Source organism: Myxocyprinus asiaticus, chromosome 24 (genome assembly GCF_019703515.2).
Source record: "Myxocyprinus asiaticus isolate MX2 ecotype Aquarium Trade chromosome 24, UBuf_Myxa_2, whole genome shotgun sequence".
Taxonomy (NCBI): Eukaryota; Metazoa; Chordata; class Actinopteri; order Cypriniformes; family Catostomidae; genus Myxocyprinus; species Myxocyprinus asiaticus.
Window position 1 is genome coordinate 39,035,177 of NC_059367.1, and position 20,220 is coordinate 39,055,396.

Sequence of the window (20,220 nt, forward strand, 5' to 3'; positions counted from 1 at the left end):
TATTAAGGGCGGGTTTTAGCAAGTAGGTATAGCTGCAGGTCGGAGTTCTCCAAATGGGTGCGGAATCTCCAAAAGAGGGCGGGGTTACTCCAAAAGAGTGTTGAGCCAACTCCATAAGGGGCGTCACTTCCACTCACCGTTGGTTTTAGGGCAATGCTGCGGGGCTATTGGCCCGATGGTGGGAACGCAGATCGATTTTGGTCTCACGGCTCAAAGTCTGAGGCTATTGGCCCTGACTGGCCAGTTGATAGCCCCGTCTCGCACTGGCCCTATAGTGGAAAAGCGACTAATGTTTTTGTACTACAAATCATGTATTCTATCCTCTCTGTTGGGAAAATAAAGGTAAAAAATTAATGCAATTTATAAGTTTAATGAAACTTGGATGATCTTTTTAAGTGTAAAAGATTAGGATTTAATTAACAGCGTCAGACAAACATCAATAATAAACCTTTTCATAAGGTACAGTGAGTGAAACTTTTCAGAATCTCAAGAAGTTTGACATACTCTACCAGCTCTAAAATGGAGCAAAAACATAAGCATAAGGCAGTAATTTTTAGTTTATTATTGTCCCATCCATGTGATCTTTCTTCAAACAATAAAAAAGACACAGCATTAATGTAGAAGGTATATTTTGTTTAAGCTCATCAGATCCTTTTAAACAAACAATTCAGATGAGGTGTCTTTATGTTTATTTAGTGCACAATGGCATAATCATGAAATTTAAAAATCACATTAATATTTGGATCAAAGGAAGTACATAAAAAAGTAACAATATAAAGTAAATAGAAAAAATATAATCCCTCTATACCCAATAAAAACAAAAGAAAGACAAGACAACAAAATGGTCCCATGGAATCAAAAAATAAAGGTGGCGTTGTATGGGGCAGGCGCAGTATAAAGTAACACAGCATACTTTGTTTTTGTTTCTATTCATCTTCATCCATTGGCAGTACTACTGTAAACTGGATACCAACTCTTAGTCTCTTTTATAACAAGACCTCAGAGCAATCCATTGGAAAGTCAAAAAAGTAATATTTAAAATACACATGTATGCTACACTGTACTAAATATTTCATTGTAAAAGACAAACTGATTGTGGAGCGGACATATTAATACAGTAACTACATGTACAGTATTTTTAAGTCACCAACTGCATTGATTCACTTTTGGTGGGAACTAAAATATACCACTTCAACAAGCAATATGCTAGCAACTTTATTCTCTTCATCAAACCCTGCAAACAAAACATTTCGTTTTGTAACAGTTGACTGGTTTTAACATACCAGTAGATGTCTTGTTGGGCCAAATCGAAACAAACAAAATTTTGATGACCCAGTTTGGCAAAAACACATTGAAACTTCACTGTAAGACTAGTTGCAAAGATTAGCTCAACAAACAATTCATATGTTTACTTCATATTTTAAAACTTTTCATGCACATGATCTCTACATGGATTGTCATTAAATACAACCGTCCCCTTGATATTACCTTCCATTCTGTCATAGTTTCAAACATTTGTTTGCCACAAGAATGTATGAAACCTCAATGATGAAAGACAATAAACATCTACTTTTACATAATAACAGATGTGTATTTTGTCAAATTATATATGGAGTATAAAATGTACATTTTAAAGTCTCAAAGCAATGCAGTGAGATGAGAAATTTCACTAAATGTCAGATCTGCATTTGATGGAATGTATGTAATGATGTTACAAGACACTTGAAGACGTTAGCACTAATTCAACAACTGCTATTTCAGATTAAATAAGTCTTATTGTTATACATAATCATTTTAAAGGCCACTGTATGCGCTAAGGTCAGCTGTGGAAATCTCTGTGTAAATAATATTTCAGATAATCATAAGTAATTCCAGGACAAAAGAAATATGCTAGTCATCAGTAACAAGATCTTCCCATTAAATAGCAGCAAATAAACAAGTGTGCAAACTATCACTAAGCACTGATTCAAATAGTGTCACAAGACTGGAATATTTTTTTTTCTTTCTTTCTTATGGAAAGCATCTAATGGAGACCTGGTTTCAAGAGATGGCTTTGTTTTGAGATCATTGCCACATATGTTGCTAAATGCAAACTGGCACATCAACTTTGCTACACAAAATGCACTTGTGTATTTGATGAGAGCCATCTACAGGTCATTCTGGGCGAAACAAATATGAACAGATAAAACTGTAAACAGCTATAGGACAAACATGTTATAGGACGTACCATGTGACATCCAGGGCAGCTATTATACAGCCAGCCCATACCACGCCATCACAAACAAAAACACAATCCAGTCAACAGCAATGATATGATGCTTTAAATAATCATGATTTGAGAGGAGATACAGTTATAGAGATACACTTCAGATTCTTTCATAATATGAAAGCTGGCATATAGAAAACTGGAAAGAATGTCCAATTGTCTTCATGTCTTTGATAGTCTGTACTTGTGTGTGTGTGTGTGTGTGTGTGTGTGTGTGTGTGTGTGTGTGTGTGCGTGTGTGTTTTAGGGCATCAGTCAGGAAGTGTTTACTCTACAGTCACTGATTTGGCCAGGTTTCTTGGGCAATCAACCTGTGTAAAGTGGGAGAGAATAATTAATACAAATAACAAAAATAGACACAGTCTAAGAAGTTGTTTAAAAGAAAGGTTGGGGTTTAATACAAGTTAAGCTCTATGGACAGCATTAGGGGTGTCAAAAGGGCTGAGAACCTAAATAAGAAATTTTCACTTGAATATTACTTACATTTAAAGGGGTCATGTACAGAAGAATCAAATTTTCCTTGATATTTAGACATATAAGAGGTAACTGTACTATAAAAACACACTTTAAATTTCAGAACTCAAAACTTCCTCCCCAGTTTTAAAAAGAGCATTTATAGTTACCACCCTGCTGAAATGTCTCGTTTTGAAATCTGTGTGTTCGTGATGTCACGAGACATTGCTCATTTGTTTTAACACATCCCACAACATTTGTCACTGCACCCTTGGCCCCGCCCACTGGCACTCATTTCGAGAGAACAGGACAAACGGGACTAGTGCGGCCTAACTATTCCTGAACACCAAAGGGGACCCACCTGGACTATTTTGAATTATTTTTGTATATAAACATGCACTAGACAGATGTCTTTGACCGCTGCCATATATCTTGCCACTTTTAAAAGACACAGTGTCAAGTTACAACTCTGAAGAGAAGCCATTTAGTTTCATTCAGCTACGCTGCATCTTGAGAAAAGAAACACTTTAACAGACAGTCCTGTGTTAACATAATGTTGCACAGTATACCAATGGCAAAGTACTCACGCTTCAAAATAGAATGCAAGATGGAGTGCAACAGAAACATAACGTGGGGATTGCACACTACATGACTTGCAGTCGGCGCCCAGTCTTGTTTTCCGTCGTGCTGGGGCGCACACTACATGACTGACTGCAGACTGTGTGTAGCAACTGCACAACCATTTGTCCCTGACTTACTAAGGTACCTGGTCGTCTCTTTTGACCACTCGTGTTCGGATTTCGAGGGGAGAGTCTATGATTTCATGAGGACATACATCAGAAAATGATTCCTCATGCTCCCTGAACCACTCTTTCACAATTTGAGCCAGATGAATCTTGGCATTGTCTTCCTGGAATATGCCTGTGCCGTCAGGGAAGAAAAAATCCATTGATGGGATAACCTGGTCATTCAGTACATTCAGGTAGTCAGCACATTTTATTGCTGCATAATGTTGCTCAGCCTAGACCTGACCAATTTAAGCAACCCCAGATCATAACACTGCCTCCAGAGGCTTGTACAGTGAGTACTATGCATGACGGGTGCATCGCTTCATGGGCTTCCCTTCTTACCCTGACTCGCCCATCACTTTGGAATGGGGTAAATCTGGACTCAGACCACATGACCTTTTCCCATTGCTCCACAGTCCAATCTTTATGCTCCCTAGTTTTTTCAGATTAGCCTCAATAACAAGTAGGGATGTAACAGTTTCAAGGTTTCACAATACACCTCGGTTTTAATATGGACGGGTTATCATACCGTTGAAATCTTCTCATTGACGGTATTGCAGAAATATAAGACAGATTTTTTCAGAACTTATCTAAAATCCAAATCAGTTTAAGACGAAATCGGTGACATTTACACAGCCTCATATGAACTTGGCGAGATAAAATAAATCTTTAAATTGCGCCTTCCTCATGTTACATTCGACTGTCACTCAATTTTAAAGGTGACATGCAGGTGTCACAAGCGCAGCGCATCAAGAGCACATCAGAATTGCAGCACGAGCAGAGCGCAGCACAAGTGCACCATACAGACATGTCAGAGCCTGAAACTTTATTTCCACTGCCAAAGTGGTTGAAGTCCGCTGTCTGAGATTACTCTGGGTATGTTATAGACCCACAAGGCATCATTAATGCTGATGGTTACCCAGTCTTAAAGTTTGTCAAAAAAAGTATCAGCTCAGGAGGGAAACACTTCAAACCTTAAGCACTATCTCCGTATGTACCATCCCACGGAATTTGTGGAGATGAATGTGGAAATACAGTATACAGGATAATAAATTATAGCCCCTGTTTCATAAAAACACCAGATTCAATATAGTTTTACATGATTTGTAATGACTAGGTAGGCTAAAGTTATGTTTTTGCGTTCGGTCACATTCACAAATGCAGCAAACGGATTTAAGCACTCGTTCAACATTACGATGTGCCAGCTGTTTGTTCATTTGTCTAAGTGCAGCGCAATAGTAGGCCAACAATGAGTTTGATACTACTAATAATACGTTTTATTTGTAAAACATAGTACTAAATACAGTTTACAAAGTGCATCGCTTTTGGTGTGCAGGAAAATGACATTGACAATATGCATGTGGGAAATTGACAGTGAAACTGTGGCAGAAAATAGACAGTGTTGGACAAAATGCCAAGAAATAAACTGCAGATTAATAATATATTGTCAGTAGGTATTGTTTAGAATTAAACTAAATCACAAATGCAAGAAATTTCTGAATACATACAAATGCATATCTGAAGTGTTAAACTGGGCAATAATCAATACTTATTAACAATTTCATAAACCATAAAATAACAATGTTTTTTTTTTTAGTTATAATCATCTGACTACTGTACATGTTGCAATTTTTTTATTTATTTTTTTTATTACTGTTTTACCTGTTTGTGATTTGTTTTCTTCTTTTCTTTTTTTTACCTTGTTGGAATAAGAGAGTGTCCTGATGTTCAAGATCAATAGTTAAAGGATTAAAATTGAAGAAATTCAAAATAAAGTTCAAGAATTGGTTATAACTGAAATATTTATCTGTGTGTTTATCAGACATACAGTTGTGCTCAAAAGTTTGTATACCCTGGCAGAAATTGTGAAATTTTGGCATTGATTTAAAATATGACTTATGCAAATAAAACTTTTTTTTCCAGTCTTTTATTTAAGGATAGTGATCATATGAAGCCATTTATTATCGCATAGTTGTTTGGCTCCATTTTAAATCATAATGATAACAGAAATTACCCAAATGGCCCTGATCAAAAGTTTACACACCCTTGAATGTTTGGCCTTGTTACAGACACACAAGGTGACACACAGGTTTAAATGGCAATTAAAGGTTAATTTCCCACACCTGTGGCTTTTAAAATTGCAATTAGTGTCTGTGTATAAATAGTCAATGAGTTTGTTAGCTCTCACGTGGATGCACTGATCAGGCTAGATACTGAGCCATGGGGAGCAGAAAAGAACTGTCAAAAGACCTGCGTAACAAGGTAATGGAACTTTATAAAGATGGAAAAGGATATAAAAGGATATCCAAAGCCTTGAAAATGCCAGTCAGTACTGTTCAATCACTGATTAAGAAGTGGAAAATTCGGGGATCTCTTCATACCAAGCCATGGTCAGGTAGACCAAGAAAGATTTCAGCCACAACTGCCAGAAGAATTGTGGGGATACAAAGAAAAACCCACAGGTAACCTCAGGAGAAACAGGGGCTGCTCTGGAAAAAGACGGTGTGGTTGTTTCAAGAAGCACAATACGACGATACTTGAACAAAAATGAGCTGCATGGTCGAGTTGCCGGAAAGAAGCCTTTACTGCGACAATGCCACAAAAAATCCCAGTTACAATATGCCTGACAACACCTTGACACACATCACAGCTTCTGGCACACTATAATTTGGAGTGACGAGACCAAAATAGAGCTTTATGGTCACAACCATAAGCGCTATGTTTGGAGAGGGGTCAACAAGGCCTATAGTGAAAAGAATACCATCCGCACTGTGAAGCATGGTGGTGGCTCACTGATGTTTTGGGGGTGTGTGAGCTCTAAAGGCACGGGGAATCTTGTGATAATTGATGGCAAGATGAATGCAGCATGTTATCAGAAAATACTGGCAGACAATTTGCATTCTTCTGCACGAAAGCTGCGCATGGGATGCTCTTGGACTTTCCAGCATGACAATGACCCTAAGCACAAGGCCAAGTTGACCCTCCAGTGGTTACAGCAGAAAAAGGTGAAGGTTCTGGAGTGGTCATCACAGTCTCCTGACCTTAATATCATCGAGCCACTCTGGGGAGATCTCAAACGTGCAGTTCATGCAAGACGACCAAAGACTTTGCATGACCTGGAGGCATTTTGCCAAGACGAATGGGCAGCTATACCACCTGCAAGAATTTGGGGCCTCAGACAACTATTACAAAAGACTGCACGCTGTCATTGATGCTAAAGGGGGCAATACACAGTATTAAGGACTAAGGGTATGCAGACTTTTGAACAGGGGTCATTTCATTTTTTTCTTTGTTGCCATGTTTTGTTTTATGATTGTGCCATTCTGTTATAACCTACAGTTGAATATGAATCCCATAAGAAATAAAAGAAATGTGTTTTGCCTGCTCACTCACGTTTTCTTTAAAAATGGTACATATATTACCAATTCTCCAAGGGTATGCAACTTTTGAGCACAACTGCATATCATAACCAAATATTAAACTGCTAATAATATTATCAATGCACCTCAATACTGTGATACTGTGGTAATTTTTGTGATGGTTATCATACCGGTACACCCCTAATAACAAGTGGCTTTCTTGTGGCCACAAAGCTGTTTAGTCCCAATCCTGTAAGTTCTCGTGACATATTAATCACTGCAATAATGATTCAATCATAAGCTCTTAAATAGTTATTTTAGCACAGTACCTGTAACTGTGCTTCTAATGTCTGTACTTCTTATATCTGTGTCCTTGCATATTGATATCAGACACACTCGAAGAATTGTGAAGTTCTTGTGCATCCACATGCATTTGCTTTTCTTTTTTTTTTTCTACATTTCACATTATTTCTACATTTTTTCTACATTACACAAGTAACCGGCAAAATCCAAACTTTTTTTAAGGCTGCGTTTGGCTGCTGTGGCACTACGAGCCCAGTGACTAACTGTGTTTTTTGTTGTTTGTTGAATGTTGTTTGGACCCCGTTACAGCTGTCCTTAGCATTGTACCGTTTCAAACAGATCACCCAAATCGTATCTTAAAGTACCGATTAAGAAATTCAGTTTATTTGTTATAACGTCAACAAACATGAAAGAACGGCTTGCGTCCATTTTTGCACTTTTTTGCAAAGGAAAATCCACTGAAAAAATAATAAGATCAGCTGGAAGGGAGATGTGGGTGATGTTTTATTTTTATTTTGAATTTCGTCTCCTGCTTCCCAATACCTTACTCTCCTCTTGTGTTCTGTATGTATTTCATTTGCTTTGGCTCATTATCGGTCTCTCGCTAGTCGGGACAGTGCACACACCTGACGGCATGATGTCTAGATATCAAGCTTGTTTGAAATCTGTCGTAGCATCTGCTACTAGTCGGGGAGTTTCGCTGAAGTACACACAATACACGACCAACAGTTGTGAGATTTTAGACTTCTCGTCGCAGACCAGTCGACGACTCAAAACATCAAAGGAGAAAAGCTTGAGTCATGTAGTGTGCAATAGGCTTAATAAGGGAGCAAAACGCAACGACCAAAAACCTCCACTAAGTCATCGTCAGTACTTGGCACACATCTAAATTTCAAATGCACAGTTTTTGCATTCGGATGTGCATTTTTGTTTAAATTCAACGAATATTTGAATTTTTATTTGACAACCTTAGCATCTATAGCATGCTGTTGATTACCACAGTAAAATTTGGGTTCATCCCTCAGTTTGTAAAAACAAACAAAAAATACATTAAATGGATTTAACATGGAAGTCTATGGGGCAATGCGTTCAGTGCTGGGTAGTATGGATTACATGTAATCTGGATTATGTAACCAGATTACAAATATCAAGTACTTGTAATTGGATTACATTTTAAAACTACTCATAAATCGGACTACAATTACTTTCTAAGGCAATGACAATGAAGTGTTAATAATTTATTGATCATTTTCATATCAATATCATCATATTCTTACCCTGAAGCACAATAGTCTCACAGATGAACATTTTGAGCATGTGCTCCTTTTACGTTACAGCAGTAAGATATGCATCTCAGCTGAGGAATAGATGATGAACTAAGTATTAAGGGTTAAAAGTTTGTCAGAGTTTTGAGCTGTTAGCCTTGACCTAGCAATGTCATTGCTTTTGATTTCAGGTTCATTACTGTTTGTTCATATAATGTTTCTATTATTTTATGCACTTAAAATTAACTAGATAAATTCTTTATTATTTCTTACTACCTCACCAGTGGTGTGCAGCTCACACACTGAACTTAATTGCTTCAAAGGATCTAGTGAATGCCATCTCTAAGGGTCCTGCCCGCAGGGTACACAACAGTTTAACTGCAAAATGTGGAGCAATGTTCAACAAAGCCCATCGCTCTACTGTTGCTGCTGATGCAGTGGAGTCCACTGCAAGAAACTTGACATAAAACTTCACACAATTGTTCCTTGTGTGACTCGGTGGAATATTCTGCTCTTTTAGAATATTCTGCCTGTTCAAGTGATGATATCTTGCTCCTCATCTTTGGAATAGGCCATGGAATATCAGTAAGCAGTAAGGGTTAAAAGTGCTTTAGTGTCTTTGGATGAAAGCTTTGACCTAGGCAATGTCGTTTTAGGTTGATTTTATGGTCATTCGTGTTCATAATGTTGCTATTGTTTTATGCACTTAAAATTAACTTGATGTTTCAGTGTTTTGAATTTCTAAACTTTGGCCATGCACTGTCATTGCTGTTAGATTTAATGTTTATTTAATTCATGTAATGTTTAATGCACTTTTAAAACTGTCTTAAGGAGCTCTTTTTGTGAGGCCTTTTTGTTAGTAATAAAGAACGGAATAAAATTTCGTACTCTTTATACTTTTACTGTATGTTAAAATTATTTTCCTACTCAAATGCATGTGACAAAATAAAACAGAATTAGGCTGAAAGTAATCCAAAAGTAATCCAACAGTAATCGGATTAGATTACCCCAAAAATTTAATCTATGCGATTACGTTACTGATTGCATTTTTGGTCATGTAATTTGTAATTAGTACCCGATTACAATTCACATGTAATCCGCCCAGAACTGAATGCATTCCAGAGGGTTTAAAAGTAGAAATATAAAAGCACATATTTTTGTTAAAAGCACATATTATTTTTTATGTTTGTTACTTCTGCTGTACAGTTGACTAAATCATCCTTTTTGCAGTGAAGAACTTGTGCTTATGCATGATAGACGTAATTCATGTGTGTGGGTTATGTAAGTAGTACTTTGCCGATAGTTACATCCCTTTCTGGTATCCTTGCATGTGTTGTTACAGGGTTTATTGGCTTAACATTGTCATGACAGGAGATGAAAGATTGGATATAACTTCACACGAATTAGATTAAGTGATTTCATGTAAACACACATCATGTTAGTCTTGTGGCTTCCGAAACAATGCATGTTAAAGGGTCATGAAACACTAAACTACATTTTCTGAGATGTTAACAGATATGTATGTGTTGCACATGATAGAAGACAATGTTAGCATCCATTATTTTAAATATTAGGAGGAACGTGGTTAATTAAGGATTTGTTTGCACTATATTTGTTTTCCCGGGTTTAAAATCAACATTGAGTCAATGTCACAGGATGTGCATCATTGCGTAATCAGCATCTTATTAATGAGACTCTGTGGCCTTATTCGATGAGAAAGTGATATCTCATGATTATTCATGACACCACGTAACACCATCATGAGACCAGAGCTTCAAACTCTCAAGAACTTAAGACAGAGTGAGTTGATACTGGGCCACAAGTGTTGCTGCGATGCTGATAGAGGGACAGGACAGACTTGCAATCAATGGCAAAAACCTTTAAATGTTTGCCCAACACAAATTATTACATAAAAGTTTTCAAGATATGTGGCGAGGTGGACGGGCCTGTTTGGGATGCGGTTTAGACTGATAGTCTCCGACACAAATGCTATTGATCCATCAATCCATAATGTGAGTGTGTTAACTGACCCAAGCACTTATATTTGTGAATACACATCTTGGAATAAGTCTCAAAAGTTATAAAAATATTTTTTTAAAAAGCATTCACATATTTTGAATATACAGTACATGGCATTTATTTGCGCATTAATTCGAGCTATAAAATGACCAGTTTCTGTGTAATGTATTGTGAGCTTGTGCATTTTTGTTATGAGCAATTGTGAGAATCTTTGCTGCTGTTAACTGCATTAGTGAATCAGACAGACAGTTGCCACGCCCACTTTCCCTGGCATATTTTGAAACTGTGGTGAGAACTGAACTGTGCTGAAATTGGAGGTTTGATGACCCTTTAACTTTTATCCCAGTGCAATGCCTTGCCTCATAGAATTCCATTATAAAGGCCTTACTGTATACATGAATTCAAATTTTTTTAATTGAGGGATGAAATGATTGTCTGTGGCAATTGACAGCATGTCACAAATGTTGTCCATAAAGCTTAATTGTATTGAAACCAGAATATACCTTAAAGTCTCAAGAAGACTTATGAAAAACTTCAGAAGACTAATGTGGTTAATGTTACCAAAGATCTTACACATGCTGGGTAGAAATGAAAAGTGTGACAGAGAGAAACTATCCAAAAGTGAGACAGGAAGATAAAATCGTGAGTGTAAGAGTGAGATGGACTCACGTCGAATCCACGAAGGACAGCGAGGTGGAAGGACAGCAGCTGTAGGGGGATGACACTGAGAACTCCCTGAAGGCAGTCCACACAATGAGGCACTTTAATGGTGCGACTGGAGCTTTTTATGGTCTCATAGTCGTCCTTATCACAGATCACAATGGGACGCCCCTACAACACCACCACACAACAACGTTCTCATGAACCCAGGGAAAATCATGGAGGGTACAGTCTTTTTTTGGTCCCAATTTATATTAGGCGTCTTTTACTACTATGTACTAACATTAAAATACATGTGATACAATTGTGTAACTACATGTTGTTCTGCAAATGATAGGGTAGGTCTAGGTTTTGGATTAGGGTTAAGGTTAACCGTGTCACTACAGATGTATTTAAATGCAGGTACTTAAAATGTACATACAATGCAACAACATGCATGTACTTAAGTACATTTGATCAAATACTTAAGTACATAGTAGTTAAAGACACCTATTATAAAGTGGTTCTTGGTACCTGTAGGGATATTTTTATGGGCAATGTTGATCAATCACTAACAAAAAATGTGTGTGTTTATATGGCTCTCACCTGTCTTGCCACCACCTGCTGCAGTGCGTTTTGGCACTTGTTGTATGTGTGGTCTCTCATTATGATCATGATGACAGGCATGAGTTTGTCCACCAGAGCCAGAGGCCCATGCTTCAGCTCTCCGGCCAAAATCCCCTCTGAATGCATGTATGTGATCTCTTTAATTTTCTAAAAGGACACAAACCACAGCTTCATCAAACTACCAGGAAAGATTGACCAAACGGAAACCCATGCAAATCACTGCAGACTTTTGTAAATCTGCATGTTAAATAATTAGAGAACAAATAGTCTAGCAAATACATTTGCAGTTCAGATGTACATTTTTGCGGTCAGAGTTGGCTAATGACTTCAACCCCATTGAAATGTCTTGCTCAACCAACATGGCCAAATTGCTTCCTCTGTTTATTTGCAGTTAAGTTAGATGAGCTCAGAAAGGCCAAACTTCTACACAACTAAAGTACATCAGTTTCTTATTTTCTTTCTTGCACTCCTGCTAAGACCTTGCCATATAAGTCTAATTATTCTTGAATCTAAAGCATTATAGAATCAATTAGTGTAAATTACTCATCAGACAGATTTAGAGAGCTTCCTGGAAGACTCAGTTAAAGTGATAGTTCACCCCAAAAATGAAAATTCTCTCGTCATTTACTCACCTTTATGCCATCCCAGATGGGTATGACTTTCTTTCTTCTGTAGAACACAAATTAAGATTTTCAGAAGAATATTACAGCTCTGTAGGTCCATACAATGCAAGTGAAAGGGTGCCAAAATTTTAGACGCACCAAAAAGCACATAAAGGCAGCATAAAAGTAATCCATAAGACTCCAGTGGTTAAATCCATATCTTCAGAAGTGATATGATAGGTGCAGGTGAGAAACAGATCAATATTTAAGTCCTTTTCTGCTAGAAATTCTTCTCCCCGCCCAGTAGGGGGCGATATGCAAGAACAACGTGAATCAGCAAAAACACAAGAAGAAGAATGTGAAAGTTAAAGTGGAGATTGACTGAGCATGGAGGAGAATTTATAGTAAAAATTGACTTAAATATTGATCTGTTCCTCACCCACACCTATCACATCACTTCTGAAGACATTGAATTAACCACTGGAGTCATATGGATTACTTTTCTTGCTCACTTATTTTTGGAGCTTCAAACATTTCCCCATTCACTTGCATTGTATGGACCAAAATAGCTGAGAGAGTCTTCTAAAAATAGTCATTTGTGTTCTGCTGAAGAAAGAAAGTCATACACATCCAGGATGGCATAAGGGTGAGTAAATGATGAGAATTTTCATTTTTGGGCGAACTATTCCTTTAAAAGCATGACAATGTGTCTATTTAAAATATATATATAAAAAATAAATCTTTCAAGAGGCCTTTAAAAAGGCTACAAAATAAATAAAAATTTCTAAAATCTATTTATAATATGTCAAGGTTTCTTGCATCAAAAACAGCTGTAATTTGTTTACAGGTTTTAACCACTGTACCTTTAAGACTTGTATGTGTAAATGACCTCTGTTGTGATTGGCTAACTTCAGCATAGTTCAAAAATCTCACTCTTGACTTCAATTCAAACGGTCCATCAAAACAGGTTTGACGTCAGTGATCATTGGTCAGGAGACATGGGACAACCAACAACATTTTACATCAAACTTGGATAGGATGCGTCTTGAGGTGCCATGTTTGAATTAAACGCAAACACAAATAAGATTTGAGAGCTACTGTGGAAAGGAAGACTCTGTTTCTTTATACAAAGCTATCATATGGCTTCAGAAGACTTCAGAAGAACTATAGTGAACTGTATAGAGTCATATGGACTACTTTTATGGTGCTATTATTATACTTTGTTATGTTTGAAACGTGAAAGCCCCAGCTCCCATTCAATTTCATTGTATGGAAAAGAGCAACTTGGACAATCTGCAAAAAATCTTTTGTGTTCCATGGAACAAAGAAAATATACAATTTTGGAACAACACGAGGGTGAGAAAATGAACAGAATTCTCATTTTGACTATTACTTTAAGAGGAAGTGAGATGTTTTGAGAAGGAAAGGCCAGACAGAGAGTGGGGGAAATGGTTGAAGAAGAGAAGGAGAAAGGGAAGAGGAGTGTAAGTGGACTAACCAAAGCTCCTTCCAGACAGGTGGCGTAATGGAAGCCTCGGCCCATGATCAAAACACTCTTCTGCTGATATAGCTCAGTCGCCAACTTCTGAATCTCCTCATCCAGACTCAACACATCCTTGATCAGATCTAGTGAGAGAAAGAGAGAGAGAGAGAGATTGATTGAGAAAAGCTAGGGTCAAAAGAGTTGATTGTTAATTGGGTATCATGAACTGATATGGGCACCAATTCCAGAAAATTATTTGCTGAACATAGTGTATTATTCCACGATGTGTTGAGATCTGAGACTCAAAAGCTATTTCCGCTGAAATAAAGGGACAAATGCTGGAGAAAGGCAAGAAAGTACACAAACGAAGAAGGGAAATACTTGTTGTACATACTTAATGTACGTTCTTGTGATACTGTGACAGTAACCCTCAATACTCAAGGTGGCGATAAACTTGCCTTCAAATGTCTGTGCCGTTTGGGTCATCTACCATCTATCCTAAAACTAACTGAAAACTAACAAAAACTAAACTAGGCTTTCTGACATTTCGGAACACAATGAAGTGTGAAATCAAGCTTGCGTAGCTAGCATTTGCATTCACGTACTTGAGTATGTTTCAGCCTAAACACTCTATATAATTACCAGAACAGCAATGCAAACATTAATGATAGAATCAGCAGTTTTTCATTTAATTTCCAGTGTACTGGAGTGCATGACGAAGTTAAGCATCTGGCTGCCAACACATTCCTGACCTCATTGGCTTCGATGCAGCTTTAAAACTCCACAGAGAGAATGAAGCTGAAAGCAAGAACTGGAGAAAGACTGAGGGAGGAGTGGTGCCTCGGCAGACACTTGCGGTCCAATGAAGTCTTCCAACAGTGACTGACAATGCTGGACAAGGGAATCTGCCCCTGTTGCCCTGCATTTGCATACACAGGTCCACACGCAGACCCGGAGCTCTCTGCCTGAACTATGACGTCAGCTTCTTTTTTTTCTTTTTTTTTTTTTAAAACAACACTAAAGCATTCAATTCTAGTGACTTTGAGAGAAGTACTTCTTTAATTTCTTGAGTATGTGTATTAATGTAACTAGTAGGGGTTGCATTGTCTAGTCAACTATAACTAATGTAGTAGACACTGTCAGCCTGAAGTCGACTAGTCACTTTGAACATGACTTACAAAATGCGTCTGTAGGAAATACAGGGGGTGGCGAATTTCCAAAACATACGATGGCAAGGGAAGACTCATTCATATTAATGAGAAAAGCTCTACCTGATTTGTTAGAATTAGGTTTAAGGGTTGGTTAAAGTTTCTCTGACCAATCAGGTAGCGCTATCCTGATGAATATTACTGAAACATCCAATCATATATCACTTTACTCACAAATATAAATTACTCTTTCCTAGCAATCCTACGTTTCGGAAACTTGCCAGCGGGTGTGATGGCAGATGGCACTGCACTAAAAGAGCATAGTGGTTCAAATGTACTTTGGTAAAGATGACAGAGATGCTACAGTATCCTCCAATATATGCAAATTCGACTCAACTAATGGGATCGACTAGTTGAATATTAAAAATCAATAGTCGTATAATAGTCGCCCCTAGTAACCTTTGTTTCAGTTGATTGAAGGTACATATCCACTTCATCATTTGTTCTCTGTGTTCTTGAGTATTCCGATAGCATTTCACTGAGTGAGAAACCACACCAAATAATTTGCGAACAAATCGGTCTGAATCGCAAATCGTTTCAGATTGTTTTGCTAAACCATTTGGCCAATTCACTCATTCAGCCGACAGAAATTGCTGAAATATTTTCAGGGAAAATGTTTCTCAGGTCAGTCGGAGTGTTTATGGGTACGCAAGGTGCATACACAGCAGCAGGCGTATCGCTAATATTAGATATTTTATTTGGGTTAAGAATTTAACCAAGCTGTATGTGCATTTACCTGGCAGCACTTTGAGGCCTTGTATGATTTCTCGTCTCCGTGGCTGCATGGAGATTCTGTCGTCACACATCAACAGGGCAAACATGATGAGAGCCACAAACTGACTCGTATACGCCTGCAACACACAAAACAAACGCCAAAAAATCAGTTGAGTTTACTTCTATGGTTACTGACATTCCTTGAGGAAAAAACAAAACAAAAGTTCTTTATGGACCCTGTTTCCACCATCAGGGTGCCGGTGCTTAATCAAGAAGCATTCCATTTCCAACAAAGAAATGGCAGAGCACAGCAGCTCCAGCCACTTTATTTTCCCTGTCCATTTAAAATAATTCATTTAAAATATGAACTTCTGATCGTTGCATCAAAATCAGCTTTATGTTTGTGATAGTATAAAGACAATGAATCAAATTACTTCAGATGTTCAAATATCTAAAATGAATATCTGAAAGTGAAATATCCATCTCAAAACTCACAAGACTCAAACTCAAAGTCTGGAAACAAAGAAAATAGACTGTGATGTGGCTAATGTAGTCATTTACGTCACTGTTCGCCATCAAGTCAGTGGAAATGCAGGCAAGTCGCACATTTGAATTGCAGGGTTTCCCTGCATTAGAACAATGGGCACCTTTATAGTCCACATTCTACACCTGGCCAACTGAAAAAGCAAGAGAACTTGGGCTGCCAGAGACCCTATATTGCATTACTGTATTAGTGGGAAATGTAAAAAAGATGGCCAAAAATGTTTTGGTTGAATGACTTTCTAAATAGGGACAGTGAAATACAAAACTACTGTAAATACCACTCTATCTGCTTCCTATTTCTCTCTTCGTCCCCCTCCCACTCAAACACCTTTGATCTAAAAGCCTCCATGGCTTGTAACTCATCTTGACGGCATTCCTTAACACATACGTTTCCATATTACATGTCTAAATGTAATCCAACAATATGCCATCATCCCTGAAAGCATATTAAAAGCCATTCTCAGCCAAATATGAAGCATATTTAGGAAGCACTCAGGAAGTTTGACAGCATGCTCTGGCTCATCCACGGTTCTGTAAATTTACATGAATAACTTCCAGTGATGGTGGAGGAGCAACAGACCAGACAACCACCCTGACAGTCACTGCCAGATGATAGCTGATCCCAAGACCAGTAATAAGTGTTGCTTATTACTTGCGAATGCTTTTTATCTGACTTGCAGGGAAAGAGTACCTGCAGCAATCCTGCAGCAAAGCGACTTGTTTAAGAGTGGGATGGTGATAGGATTGACAGATTAGGATCTCAGCAAGCTGCAAGATTCTCTTGAACCAGCAACCTTTGTATTTTTAACCAATCTACCACCACTCCAATGCTTAGTGACCAAGACCCCCTTATTGTGGTCTTCATTTGTAAGTGTCCACAACAGGGCTAGCTCTTGAAACAGATTTCCCAAATGTGGTTCAATTCTGATTCACAAGCTCTCAATTCAATTTGGATTTAGATTCTGATTCATTTGGGTCATAATATCTATTTTTCTTAACATCTGAAAGAAATTCTTTCTCAGCTAATGTTTTTAATTATACAGAGGACCTTCTAAATGGGTACATTACCAAAATATTCATTTGAAATTTTTTATTTTATCATTAGTTTCATCATTTTGATCAGCTTTTAGCTTTTTTAAAACTGTACAAATCCATGTATTCAATCAATAAAAATTCTAAATATTATGTTGCATACTTCATCTCAACATGTTTTGTACTTCTTCAGCACTGGTAGATTTTTTCACTTGTTTTGACTATAAAAACTCTGCCAGTACAGTAAGACAAAATACATGTTAAAATACATTCTCTGAAAAACCTAAATATCTTATGCAGTGTTGTTTCTAAAACAAGATAAATCAAATTGATCTTGTTTTAAGGATTTTTAGATATTTTTACAGGAAAACAAAACAACAATTATTATCAAGAATACCAATTTTTCCCTAATATCAAAGGTCTTATTAGAAAAAAAAGAAATTATGATCCAACGTGAATTTTCTTGAGAAAAAAATATGATCGTGCCTGGTAACGTGTATAGCATAAAGCTGACAATTTACAAAAGGTTTATTTATATTTCTTCTGCTCCAAAATTACTTCTCTGTCTGCTCGTATGAATGTAACACATCATAAGAAAGTGTTTTGCCGCTGTTCAAATGCACTTTGGATTGCATCATTGCATCATGTATAAATGTTTTCCATCTGAAAGGACTAAACAGTAAATGAAACAAATGACAATAAAATGCAAAGTAATATCTTCAGTAATCAAAATACATTTGGAATGTAACTAATTACCAATTATTTAAATTGCAACTGTAGTGGAATGCGGTTACTTATATTTTGTATTTTAAATACGTAATCCTGTTACATGTATTCCGTTACTCCCCAACACTGACCATGGTTAACTGCATCAAAACTACGATTTTTACAAAAACATGATTACTGCAAATATTACTATAGTAAAACTACCCCTGTTTGAATTTTTATTGATTATTATAAGAAGTATTAAAGAAAATAAGAGTGGAAACAGGAAACAGAATCGGAAAGTTGGACAAAGGATTCGAACGTGGGTTGCACGCACGAAAAGGCACATCGCAATGGCATTATGCCCCATCCCACTGCAGCGATGCGTTCAACACTGTTTGTCGTAAATTTCTATGTATCCACTAGTCTATTGGGATGCAAATAGCCATTCTGTGTGGCAGGTGCTATTTACAATTGGGTGCAAATAGTCACTGCGAATCAGAAATCACTTTTCTCTTAGCGCAAATAGACCCAGATGTATGGATTCTCACAACCATGGTTTTACAATGAACCAAGTTTTGTTAAAATGAACAACAAACATGAACCCTGACACAAGCCTGAAGTTATACATGAAAAACTGACTCCTAAAACTCTGCTTGAAACCGGGTTGGGTCCCATTGGGCTTGGGCCAGGTACCCAACCTCTACTTCACAGTGGCCTACTACTCAACAGTACATGCAACAATACGTCACTGAAGTCTAGACTCCGAGGACCACTGCAAGGTCTAAGTTCGGCATTTGGGACATGGCCAGTGTGGGAGTGTCCAAAGGGTCTAATTCAGGGGCATTTCCATGATTATTTGCCAGGTGTTTGTCTACTGAGGCGGAATGCTGTGTCCACAGGCAGAACACTGTTATCAACCATGCGCGACATGGACGGGTTAAGTTATGGGTTAAACTCCAGAACGCAAGCGGGGTCCGAGTTGGGGTTGCAAAACTCATCCGTGCCACCCTTTTGGCCCCGACCCAGTCTAATTACTACTGGCTAAGGTGTAATTTCTGGAAAGTAAAATCACGACATACTGTAAGCGTGCATAGTCACCCAAGCTTTTCATTTTACTGGATGCATAGAAGCAGAACAGGAGATGGATTCAACAAGGGATAATCCTGTGACAAAAGCGCAGACCAGAGGGACACCCTCTTGGCTAATGAAAAGATCTATTTAAGTTCAGAAGTGCCAATGGGCAGCATGATGTAACTGACACTTGCAAAACAATGACATAAGAAAAAAATAATGAACTCTTGGAGGAGCACTGAAAGATTTTTTTTTTTACATATGGTATCATTAAGGATTCTAAGGTTTGCCACAGCAGCAACACTGCTGGAAGGTAAGAGGCCTCATGGGAGAGGGAGGACTGCAATCCCAGCACAGTCAAGCAAACCAAGCAATATGCCATATCTGAAGAGCAGCAGCTGCAAGATGGGACAGGCATGAGCTAACAGGCTGCACCCAGAGCAGCAACTGGTGACTTGGCAAAGAGAACGGAAAAGATGTAGGGTGTCTATTGCCTGTAAAACTGCTGACTACAAAGGCTATTGACTGGCAGATCCTTGGATTTGGGTTGCATAATGAAAAGGGAAGTTCCCAGATGTAGGCCTCACCACATAGGGCCACAATGCACAAGAGGTTTGGGTGATTGCCCACCGCAAAGCTGTCATCTGTATCATCCATCCTGTTATGATGCTGCCAGTCAGATGTACCCAGGCCTACCACGTACACCCCATGTAGGATGTTTTAAAAATGTGTGGTCAAAGAGCACTGGCATCAACAAGACTCTCCCATTTCCCAGTCAGCAAAGAGCTGTCTTCTACCCCCACTTAAATATCCCAAATTACTCCTGCTGCAATCTGGCAACTCTGCGGAGCAACACACCAAGTAGTTGTGGATGTGGGTTTAGATAATGGTTTCCCTGAAGGAGCATTTTGGTGGTGTGCAGACATGGATAGAGAGCAACGGCCTGCATCTGTGCAGCAATCCAACAATTCTCAAAGGTCCTGACATTTAAGAGAATGTGGCTTAAAAGGGATTAATAAAGCCAGAGAGGAAGCCAGATACCCTTTAATTGAGGGTGCATGTTTGTACATGTACAACTTTGGGCTTTGAAATGTGATTCGTTTTTGTGCAACTAAAAACAAACACGTTTCTCGGTCACTC

At 38.0% G+C, this 20,220-nt stretch overlaps 1 protein-coding gene across 1 annotated transcript in view; it reads right to left on the reverse strand.

Moving 5' to 3' along the window:
- Positions 1–672: 672 nt before the first annotated feature.
- The window catches only part of LOC127415119 (glutamine--fructose-6-phosphate aminotransferase [isomerizing] 1-like), a 58,805-nt gene continuing 39,257 nt past the window's right edge, over positions 673–20,220 (reverse strand). Inside the window, exons 15-19 of the mRNA XM_051653688.1 lie at positions 15,749–15,863; positions 13,820–13,947; positions 11,699–11,866; positions 11,123–11,284; positions 673–2,577 (exon numbers count right to left, since the gene is read on the reverse strand). Coding sequence (XP_051509648.1) covers positions 2,533–2,577; positions 11,123–11,284; positions 11,699–11,866; positions 13,820–13,947; positions 15,749–15,863 — 618 coding nt within the window. The 3' untranslated portion in view covers positions 673–2,532. The remainder of the gene's footprint in view (positions 2,578–11,122; positions 11,285–11,698; positions 11,867–13,819; positions 13,948–15,748; positions 15,864–20,220) is intronic.